At 44.3% G+C, this 10635-nt stretch overlaps 2 protein-coding genes and 1 non-coding gene across 3 annotated transcripts; 1 reads left to right on the top strand and 2 right to left on the bottom strand.

Moving 5' to 3' along the window:
- The first annotated feature begins 2352 nt into the window (after positions 1-2352).
- On the top strand, positions 2353-2438 carry TRNAY-GUA (transfer RNA tyrosine (anticodon GUA)). The gene is given in 2 exon segments: positions 2353-2389; positions 2403-2438. It is a non-coding gene; the product is annotated as a tRNA-Tyr (tRNA).
- Positions 2439-2514: 76 nt separating this feature from the next.
- On the bottom strand, positions 2515-3734 carry LOC133910102 (uncharacterized). The gene is made up of 2 exons (XM_062352619.1): positions 3225-3734; positions 2515-2954 (listed from the first exon to the last, which is right to left on the bottom strand). Exons 1-2 carry the CDS (start codon positions 3360-3362, stop codon positions 2811-2813), a joined length of 282 nt encoding a protein of 93 aa, XP_062208603.1. The 5' UTR covers positions 3363-3734; the 3' UTR covers positions 2515-2810.
- Positions 3735-5329: 1595 nt separating this feature from the next.
- Positions 5330-9961, bottom strand: LOC133908791 (nucleobase-ascorbate transporter 2-like). Its single transcript, XM_062350949.1, has 14 exons — positions 9376-9961; positions 9196-9293; positions 8901-9077; positions 8714-8814; positions 8499-8574; positions 8336-8395; positions 8050-8234; positions 6894-6990; positions 6718-6804; positions 6572-6630; positions 6395-6486; positions 6225-6302; positions 5964-6124; positions 5330-5840 (listed from the first exon to the last, which is right to left on the bottom strand). The coding sequence occupies exons 1-14, from the start codon at positions 9464-9466 to the stop codon at positions 5628-5630; spliced, it is 1575 nt and encodes a 524-aa protein (XP_062206933.1). The 5' UTR covers positions 9467-9961; the 3' UTR covers positions 5330-5627.
- Between the last annotated feature and the right edge of the window lie 674 nt (positions 9962-10635).

The raw sequence follows: 10635 nt of genomic DNA, 5'->3' as shown, positions 1-10635 counted from the left end.
TATGGAAAAAAGCTTCCAGGGCTAGAAGAGTGAGCTAAATAAAGACTTCGTGAAGAAGAACTTGATACCCTTTAATAAATATAAAAAGATTACGTCAGACCAATATGCAGAGTTTGTTAGGCAGAAGACCACACCTGAGGCCATCAAATTGGGTGAATTGTTGAAATCACGCGGGCTTGATATGTCAACATACATAGGAAGGGCTATGCTAGAAATGTAAGATAAAGACTACATCATTGCTCTCTACAACTTTAAGTAAGTTTTATATGTCTAGAACCTAACATAAGTATTCAATTTAATTGGTCGATCCAGAACCTAACATAGGTATTCATGTACCAACCACTTTATTTGTATAATGTTGATGCCGAAGCAGATTAGACTCGTGGTCCTTGACTTAGTCGATCTCCTCCCTTTATCCTACCAAGATCTCATCGATGTTATACAGAGGTAAAGAAAATCCCATAACATAAAATTATTATAAATCATTTATAAATTGATAATTATTTATTGGTATTTGAATAGGGCCTGCAAGTGGTACGCAATGAAAGGTGGGATACGTGATACGATCAAGCCAGATGCAATGACGGTCCGTACACACTTTCCGGTAATAACATACCTCCAATTCTTATATCTCACTATTTATGACGAAGAGTCTTATTGAACTAATGAATACGTTGTATTTTTATTTGAAGTGCCATAAGCAAAGTTTTGATACCGTTCTTTGTGGATACTATATTTGCCTGTTTCTTAGGATAAACAAGAGATACATAATGAACCCTGTGGACGTAAGTTATTATTTCGCTTGCACATTCTTAGTTGGTTCTATTTCTGTTGTCATTAGTATTTTAACTCTTTTAGTTGTATTTTTATTTCAGTCACGGATGATATAACATACCCACACCTCACTCAAAGATAAAGATATCCAAAATGTCCAACATGACATATGCCAGTTCATCATGCATGAAGTTATTCACAAGACTGACAGATTCTTTGACCTCGGAGATGAATTGACTAGCCATCCAAGGCTTTGTGAGTGAGAGAGGAAACAATACTTATGTTGAATATTTATCTTAAGACGTAAATTGACTTGTGATATAAAAATATTGTACTTATGAATATTATTGTATTTGTGTTAAATATTAGACTTGTGTTGATTCAAATGCTATTGAAATCTGTGATGTTGAAATCTGTCTTGAAAATGTATTAAAATTTGAAGGGAATAAATTATTTGCTCATTATTAATTTTTGAATGAAATACGTATCATAGATGGGTCCTTATGGCATCTACCTGTGGAAATCTATCTATCCATAGGCGAATGCTAAAGTACGTCACCTGTGAAAATCTATTACCATAAGCGATTACTTAAGAGAACCAACCTTAAGGCGGTTCTCTCTAGAAACTGCATGTGAAAATCAGGCTGTTTATTTTGCACCTGTGGGAATCGTCCATTTCCATAAGACTTCGATCACAGACGGATACACTAAATGACTATAAAAACGAGTTACGAACCGTATCTGAAAATAGTTTCTTTAGTAGTGATGGCAACGTGAGCGGTGAGGGATGCGTCGTTGAGATCCCCTGAGCAGATGAGGGACTGGATGCGGTTGGGGAGGTTGAGGCGTGGGCCGACAAGGGCGGAGGTGGTGTCGAGAAGGCTGGCCACCGTAAAAAAAAAGCCCACCGATGAGGAGATTTGAAGCCAGGAGTGGGTTTGTCATTATATGAAAAAAATTGACTATAAAATTAACTCAACGGTAAACTGAACTAACCGAAATGGCATGGAAGGGAGTGCAGAACTTAATCAATAGCACAAGAGGGAAATCAAAATTTCTAATGTCATATAAGCAAAAAGTATAGGTCCCAATAACATGCAAGAATTTGTAGCAACTTCTAGGCAAACAACTTGTTCATGTACGAAGGAAAGAGACAATCTGGTCGACTATAACATGACTATGTGATCTTCATGTAACATGTCCCTCACTAACAGTCATTGTAGTCAAAGTCATGCATAGTTTAGCGAGATTGTACATCTTCAGTCAATGGCCTCAGTTGCCGGTAACAATAACCGAATAACGCCATCAATACGTATCCATCTTACTATCTATCGGTCTATCCTCCGGTGACCAGCCTATCTGCAGTGGATTGATTGCTGAACTGTGAACTTGATCTACGCTTGGATCCATACCGCAAACACTGACCTCTTCATGCGTAATGCATACAAGTGAACGCGATGAGATGGTGAACAACAGAATACAATGGATCTACGCTGTCTTGTACTCTTGTTTACAGATGAGAGAGAGGCATGTGTTTGTGTCCCATCAAGTAATATTTTTAGGGACAATGGATACCATCCGACCTTAGCTCAGTTGGTAGAGCGGAGGACTGTAGTATGAGCAGATAAATCCTTAGGTCGCTGGTTCGAATCCGGCAGGTCGGAATCTTTTTGCTGTTATTTTTTTTCTCTCGTTTTCAGCCAAGATAAGGGACTGTTTGCTGGTAAAAATTCTTTATCGTGATCCCCTAAAATTTCAACAATTTATTGCAATACCAATTTTGAATCAGTTGGTCGGTATGAATTTCATATACACATGCGTACAAAGTAGTAGCACCGTGGCACGTTTGACCAGCAATTGATCAAACATAGCCGCACCCCCTCCTTGCAGCCTCATCTTCCACTACGTTACATCTTATCCTGTGAGTACATTTCACCTTCACGCTTGCTGCCGCCTCGTCGCCATCAACACCGGAGAGGGAAAAAGACGGTATAGCGCAGCTGATTAGCCTGGTTGCGAACCGTGGTTGTTAGCTGTTATGCTGCCGCCCCTTTGAAGACGAGGAACCTGAGCGACTCCAGCTTGAAGTAGATGAAGCTTCCCTTGCTGTGCGTGAAGTAGCAGCCGAAGCTGGAGCCGACTACGCACTGCCATCCCGGCCCATGGATCGCGTCGAACTCCTGCAGCCCAGCCATCCAATCGCATCAGTCAGCGGATTAAAATTTTGCCCAAGGGGAATTTCACTACACACGTGAGGTCCACGGAAAAGAGAAAAAAATAATAATTTATTTTGGTCTTTTCGTCTCTGAACGAAAAAAATTGTAAACTTAAATTAAAATCCCACGTTTTTCCTCTGGGAAAGAGATAGATTGATTCATCTATACGTGTACGTTTTTGCAGTCTCCGCCTCCCAGAACAGAGACCCGGAGGGCTGAGTTTAGGATGGTTACCTTCTTGATGACCGCCGCGATGCTCCGGCAGTCGCTGACGTCGAAGCGGTCGAGGGCCCTGGACGCCGCCGACATCGCCTGCGCCTGCATCTTCACCGGCATGTCGGTGTCCTCCACCATCGCCTTCCCTTCCAGCATGGTCTCTCCTCCCCCGCCACTCTGCCAGTACGCACCACTCTATGACCCGAAGGAAAAAGAACAGAGAGAGACACGCGAGAAGATCAGATGTGCGCGCTCCTCCTCCCTCCTCGATCCTTATATAGGCAGAGGTCGGACGCATGGATGTCATCCGCGTCAACGCGACGTGCCAACGAGTACGAGCAACGGCCAGGTCGAGCAACAGGGCGAGTTCCCCGGACGGTCTAATCGATCGTCCGGTCGGTGCTCTGATTAGTTTGTGGAGCTGGAAACAATGGGTATTTGCCGTGTTGGATATGGTCATGTCCAATCTTTCGCTGGGCATGGCACGTCGATTTTGGCGTGCCGATTGATTTAGTGGAACCCGGGCTTGTGATTCAAAGACTTTGTAACTTGGAAGATACAGTGTGTTTTGTGAGAAATCTATTACAATTGGTGCCTATCCAATGTCGGGTTCTCCGCGTCAGCGCGGGGCTGGAACGCCTCCGCGCTGATCTGATCCCCGGCCCTCGCAAATAAAGAAATCGGCTGGGCCTACTTCATTCGTAGCATGTGTTCCGTACGGAAGCCCTATCCCAATCACGGGTACACACATCCCTAGGCACAGTCCATCCTTGTGATTGCAACCGTGGCACACGATTGGAACCCGTGCCATAAGAAAAAATCCCAGCATATACTTTATTTGTTTTCAAATATTTGTTACTTCATGTTTTTCAAAATATAGATTTCAATTTTGTTCTTATAAAATAGCATATCTTGCCACCTATTTACAGTGGATTTTAAATATTTGGATTAGTTTTTAAGGGTGTTTTTTATTTTCTATTTGAAGTCGGTACTATCTTAGTATACGTGTTTGATTAAAAATGATAAATTTTAAAAAAAATAAAAGGAGTATTAAAAATAATAAATATTTAAAAAGGCACAGCTGACGGACGCTACAGCCCATACGCTCAACGAAACGTCCAGCAGCAGCAGCACCTCTCGCAGCCCAGGAGCGGCCTTGTCATCGACTAACCAGCCGAGTCTTTTTTATTTTTATTTTTCAATATTTATAAAATTACATGTTTATTTTAAAATATTATATATATATATATAAGACTATCGTCGCGGTTGGTTGGATGACAGTAAAGTACTTTTTAAAAATTAAAAAACATTACATTTTATTACTTTTAAAATTCAAAATACTATTAAAATAGTCATTAAAAATTCTAAAAAATGTATGATATAGTGGATATTACGATCTAGCTCAAAAAAATTTCATGACTATTTCGATAGTGATTCAAATTTTGAGTATAATGAAACACAGTGTTTTTTTATTTTTTAAGCTATTGTCTGTTGGAAGGGTAACATTATATTTTTAAAAGCTAATGGGTGACAGTACACTTTACTGTCACCAACCAACGGGAGATGGTGGACTAGATATACAATATTTTAAAATAGACATGTATTTTGTAAATATTGAAAAATATAAATAAAAAAATTCCTAAGCAGCCTACGGCGCGGGGAAACACACCCCTGAGGCCCCGACGGCTCCACCGCGCGTCCAGGCCGAAACCGCCTAGTCTTCCGATCTCAGGCCCAGGCGCTCCATGGCCCAGGCCCCTACGGCACCCAACAACGCACATCATTACGGCTCGCACGAACCACAGCCTTTTGATCCCTCATTCCCCGCGCCGCCCGCCGCCGAAGTGCTGATCGGGCATGAGAAGGCGCACCGCGTCTCACCACCGCTCATGCGGACGCAGCCACTCGGCGCGCACACCCCACGCGACCAGGGCCTGTGCGCCACTCCATCCATGTTCCATGGTCCTTCGCTGCTGCGCTCGGCGCCCAGGCCATGCACCACGCGTGCGGCGTCCCCATGGAGTGGAGCGTGCGCGTCCACCACCAAGGTCTGCCTCTTTCCTTCAGACGTCACGTCAGGTCAGTCCCACATGGTTCCCGTGCTCTGTCCTTGTCGGACTAGATAACAACTGTACAGCTACTACCAGTGCACCCATTGCATGCAAAGTGAAACAGTAGGCGACCATTTTTACAGGGTGGACAAAACACTATCACTCTGGGTTTGGCAAACTACAAAGAGTCGAACATGATTAACAAATCAACGAATGAAACAATGGCCGACTAAAGAACTAATCTGCGTCTGCTCAGCTATCTGAGTTCTTCCCGACAATCACGCACAATCGCATCGGCGAGGAAATAAGCTGCCTTTTCTTCCCTCTTTTTTCCTCCATCGGTGACATAATCCGCCTCTTTTGTGTTCGCTTAAGATGGAGGGAAGAAGCGGTTGAGGTTGAATGGCAAGCTGTAGAACTCCTCGTTCCTGCTGTCCCCCTTGAACGACCGGAACGGCACCCACCACGGCATCCCCCGGTCCTTGGCCGCGTTCTTCACCTCCAGCGTGTTGTCTAGGAAGACGGCCACGATCAGCCCAACTGTTGGAGGCGACGAGAAGATGGTGTTGATGTAGTCGTTGAACTGCATTGCGACAGTCATACAAATGTTAACGAAGATCTTCAGAAGAACAGGTCTTACTGAAAACTAGTTCTATATGACTTATCAGGTGTCTTTGAGCCATCAGGAGGGTAAAGAGAGACGAACCCATCCAGCTTTTGTGTGCGCTGGACCACGCTGAGCAGACATGGTGTACCGGAAAAAATACTCTGGCACAGATAAGCCTAGGAAGATGGAGACGCCGACGATAAAGAGGTTGCGCATGGAGTTCATGTTCGTGAACTGCAAGAAGGAGAGCCCCACTGCAGCTGAAAGTCAGAGAAAGGCAAAGCGTCAGTCTAGACAAAACCAAAGTGTGGACTGAACACATTACTCATATCTGATGGCGCAGGAATCAGGATGACTAACCAACTAGTCCAAACAAGACGCAGTACACGGCTGCAAAAATGGTGAACGGGATAGAAGCAAACAGTGCTCCGAATTTCCCTGCACCAGATCAATGATATTTCAGAAACAGTTAGCTTCCAGCGACATGATCCGCAAACAGTTCGATGACTAGACGATGAACAGTGGCTCACCCAGCATGGAGAAAAAGATCATAAAACCAGCAGAGATCTGAATAACCCGTCGGCTCCCAATCCTTGTAGATCCTAACAACCCCACGTTCTCCCTGCATTGTTGTTCCAGGTAGTACCCAAGGCTGGAAGACATATATGTGAAGGCACAATGATGAATAATTTGGCATACACACTTACACTGAGACAGTGGAGCCAGTCCCTGTTCCAAATAACCCATCAAGGAGGATTCCGATTCCCTGTTAGTTCACAGTGCATCTTTTCAATTTTCAACAGCTGACAGAACATGAAAAGAAGAACAATCATGGGTCCAAGAAAGTATTTACCTGCCACCCAATGCCTCTACTCAGGATATGAGCTGGAGGTGGAGTGGCACTTGCAAGACGAGCTGCAGCTTTGTAAGAAGCTGTGGACTGTCCAAGAGAGACATTGTTAAGACCAATGCTGGGATTAGTGAGTCCAAAAGCAAAGGATCCTGCAAAGTTGTAACTGGGGGTATCACCTCTATTAGTGAGACCAAAACAGCAGACACCATCCCAAATGATTGGCCAGCGTTGAAGGTTGGTGCCCCCCATTGTAGTGGATAAGGGATCTTAATCCTGGAACGAGTCAATATATCAGTGTGCAGAAAATGACAGCTGTGGGATAAATTGTACTTAGACTGTGGGGCCAATATGTCATTCTTTGGTGTGGATTGACTTCACAAGTAACTTTCCATTTTTCCTTGTGATATACTCCCTCCGGTCATAAATACTTGACGTTGTGATCAAGATCCGGTCAAACTTCGGCCAATAACTTCTAAAAGATTTAGTTTGAAAACATAAAAATCATATGTGTAAATTTGTCTTAAAAATACCTTTATAATATTATATTTTTATTATATATTATAACTATATTCTAATATAAAATAGTAGTCAAAGTTACGCATCGAAGACCGTGAAAAATCAAAAACGTCATGTACTTTTTAATGGAGAGAGTAGTATTGTTGATATTCATAAAATCATGAATACCTTCAAACAAATCTAACAGTGCCACTTTTATGTTACTGAGCACATATACTGTTAAGGCCCTATTTGGCTGTTAAGTTTTTTTTTTAAGTTTTGGAAAAATACTATAGCTTTATGAAGAGTAGATTTCATAAAACTACAACTACTTATGCTCTTAGTATGGTCTCATCCATCAGCCACATATATTCAGCATAATGGGGAAAACAAATAATGTGTGACTGATGTGTGGGATCAGACTAAAAAATTATATTTTTTCGTTACTAGGGTACAAATACAAATAGTAATAAAACAAGTCTCAGAAGTTGTAGTTTTACGTTTAAATGTATAAATAGTGGCAAGTTTGTGAAATTTACTCTTTTATGAAATACTTTGGTTTTAGAAAACTTAGAGCTGTTTGGATGTAACCGATCTTGTAGTTTCGAAAAGCATAGTATCAAGTGCGGTCTTTTTTTAGTTTTGTAAACAGATCTCTTTTTTTTCTAAAACTATAGTTTCTCAATACCAATGTTAAAATTTACAAAAAATGATTCCGTGAGATATTGTTAGCCGTGCACATTGCGAAGCCCCTGATACTAGGTAGAACGTAGAACACCTTTCAAATTTACACGAGAAAACAGTGGGACCAGGGACGAGATTGGGAAGGGGGCTAACCATGGGGCAGAAGAGATCAGATTAGCACGGTCAGTGCGGCAGTTGATCTGAGTGACCTCAGTGCTGTGCTTATAGGCACCACCTGAAGTGAGGATTTGAGCATAGGCCCATACCAATGCGATACAGATGAAAAGGGAGAACCTTTCCAGTATGGGAATATCTCTGATCTGTACATTCTTCAGATACTGGGAAAGAATAAAACGCACAAATTAGACATGTTTAACTTTCTCAGGCTGAATTTGGTCGACAGCAAAGACTTGAGATAACGGGAGTTTGCTTGTCAAACCTGAGAGAGTACAACAAAGAGAATCAACATTGGCAAGCCGACCTCAACGCATCTCCCAACCTGATGCAATATCAGACAACAATGCGATGAACAAACTATTCTTTTAACGTCGTGCGGGCAAATTGAGAGTACGAAATAAAGATCGAGACAAAGCAAGCAGTACCACAGGGAACCCTCTTTCGAAGAGGCCGAATCCGAGCAGCGCAACCACTGGCGCCATCCCCACTGGACTGAAGAATCTGAAAGTAGCACCAATGTCCCGTCAGTAGAGCTAGAGACTAGGCACTGTCAAAACTGGACAGAAATGCATATGCAACAAACAGCAAATCTATTCTAACATACTACAATGCTTGGAGGGTGTGAATTGTGAAGAATCACCTGGAGAAAATACCCCATAGCTGGCTGTAGCCCAGAATGATCTGAATGCTGGAAGACACTATCAGAGCCCCCTGTATCGCCCTCATGGTCTGGAGGAACCTCTGCTCAACAACAAATGAACGGACAGCTGACTAGACAACCACATCAGAAACAGCAGAAATGCAGAATGTACACGAAAATCGCTCACCTCGTGGCCATCGGGTATCCCCGCGAGAGACGAGTCCTGGATGATGGCCACTATCGGGATCACGAACGCGTAGGACCCGCCGATCACCGTCGGCAGCCGCGTCCCGAAGAGGGACTGCAGAAGTGTGTTTATCCCGGTCACGAACAGAAGCGTCTGCACCACCCTCACCCTGTCCCCCTGCAAACAGCAACACCAATCCCAAACGGAAGGCCGCAGAACATCACATCACTACACTGATGCTTCCAAGAACTGACACGAAGCTGTTGTGATCGAGAAGCGCAAGGCAGGAACTCACATCATTGCCGCCCATCATGGGAACCAGCACCGCCGGGATCATCACCGCCGTGCCCAGCGCCAGAATGTAGTGCTGAAAGCCCAGTATGATCGCCTCGCCTGGGCAGCAAAAAGAACACGATTCAGAGGGGAATCCCAGCCAAAATGCGATGCATTTTTAACTCTTAGCTTCGAGACGCACCCCAGGGAGGGTTGGAGTCTATGCAGTACTCGAACCCTTGTAGCTGCTCCATGGGCGGATGGCTGATCTCCTCCGGCTTCACTTCCGCCATTTCCCCCCTTCTTCCTCGGCCCCCGACGAGATTGCCCCGCCGACAAAAGAAACACCGCAGGGCAAGAACAACCCTGTCTCACGGTTTCCCAACAGCACGATCCCCTCGCTTAATCAGCCGGCCGCCGCACACCGACTCTGTGATTCCTGTGTGCTTGCTCGCTTGCCTCTTCTTCTTGGTTTCTCGACAAGGCAAGAAAAAGCCAGCCAGCCAGACAGACGGTGGAAACGTCTCCACCGGCAACCGCCCTTTGCACGAACCAGGACGAAATCTGTTAGAGAAAAGGATGCGAGGACGAGGGAGAGGGAGACAGACGCCGAGAGGAGGACGACACTAGCAGCGGCGGCCAAGAGCGAATCCGCACACTGGCCAGCGCTCTAGCAGCACTAGTGTGCCAGTCGCCAGCCTTTCTTTCTTATCTCGTGGTGCTTCTTTCTCTCCTCGCCTCTGTTTTTATCGTTGGGTTGGGTTTTCATCCTGGGTTTAATGCTTTCTCGCCTTCGAAGTGTTTCTTCCCTCCTGTCAGTTTCAGGGAACTGGCCGTTGGATTTTTTGCTATGACCAAATTGCCCCTCCTGTGTCCTCTGCTCGGGTGGTCTACTGCCTTCAACGTATTGTTTGTTGACTGCTGTTGGGTCTTCCTTTACTTTTGTTTCTTTCACATTTCATCTCCTGATCAAACGATGCTAGCACCGTAGCTGTTATCATTTTATTGATCTCAAAGTTCAATTCTTTAGTAGAGTGTCTATCATGTTCAAGTTAAATAGTACCGTACAAATAATTATTACCAGACACAAAGGTTAATTTTCACGAACCTTCGCCATCACCTTCACCTATTTGTTCCCCTTGGATGGCCACGATCAACAACAAAAGTTTCTACTCTGTATGTACTGTAGGATTGCTACAAGTTGGAGTAGACCAGATAGTTGACGTTGTTGGTTAAACGTGAAACGCGATCTACCACTAGATCCAGATTGCCACGGGGACAGACAAGTAAGAGGGAGGGCCTTGCATTGCATTGCACGTACGTCTCCCGATTCCGGCCAACCGATGGGACAATTGCTCCAATTAGATATCCACAGCGTCACCTGACGGTCTGGCCCGAGTCCAGAGGATATTTGTTTCTTTCCCGCTTCTAAAATGGCGCACCATGTCCGTGTGTGCACGTC

This window comes from Phragmites australis, chromosome 2 (genome assembly GCF_958298935.1).
Source record: "Phragmites australis chromosome 2, lpPhrAust1.1, whole genome shotgun sequence".
In the NCBI taxonomy this organism is placed as follows: domain Eukaryota; kingdom Viridiplantae; phylum Streptophyta; class Magnoliopsida; order Poales; family Poaceae; genus Phragmites; species Phragmites australis.
Note: the sequence above shows the minus strand (reverse complement) of the source record. Positions and strands in the feature narration are given on the sequence as shown.

Coding starts and splice junctions, on each gene's coding strand:
- LOC133910102 (XM_062352619.1), bottom strand. CDS start 3,362: ATGCTGGAAGGGAAGGCGATGGTGGAGGACACCGACATGCCGGTGAAG. Junction 2,955..3,224: donor TCGCGGCGGTCATCAAGAAG/GTAACCATCCTA, acceptor GCTGGGCTGCAG/GAGTTCGACGCGATCCATGG.
- LOC133908791 (XM_062350949.1), bottom strand. CDS start 9,466: ATGGCGGAAGTGAAGCCGGAGGAGATCAGCCATCCGCCCATGGAGCAG. Junction 8,396..8,498: donor TCGAAAGAGGGTTCCCTGTG/GTACTGCTTGCT, acceptor ATATTGCATCAG/GTTGGGAGATGCGTTGAGGT. Junction 6,805..6,893: donor TTTTGGTCTCACTAATAGAG/GTGATACCCCCA, acceptor TCTCTTGGACAG/TCCACAGCTTCTTACAAAGC.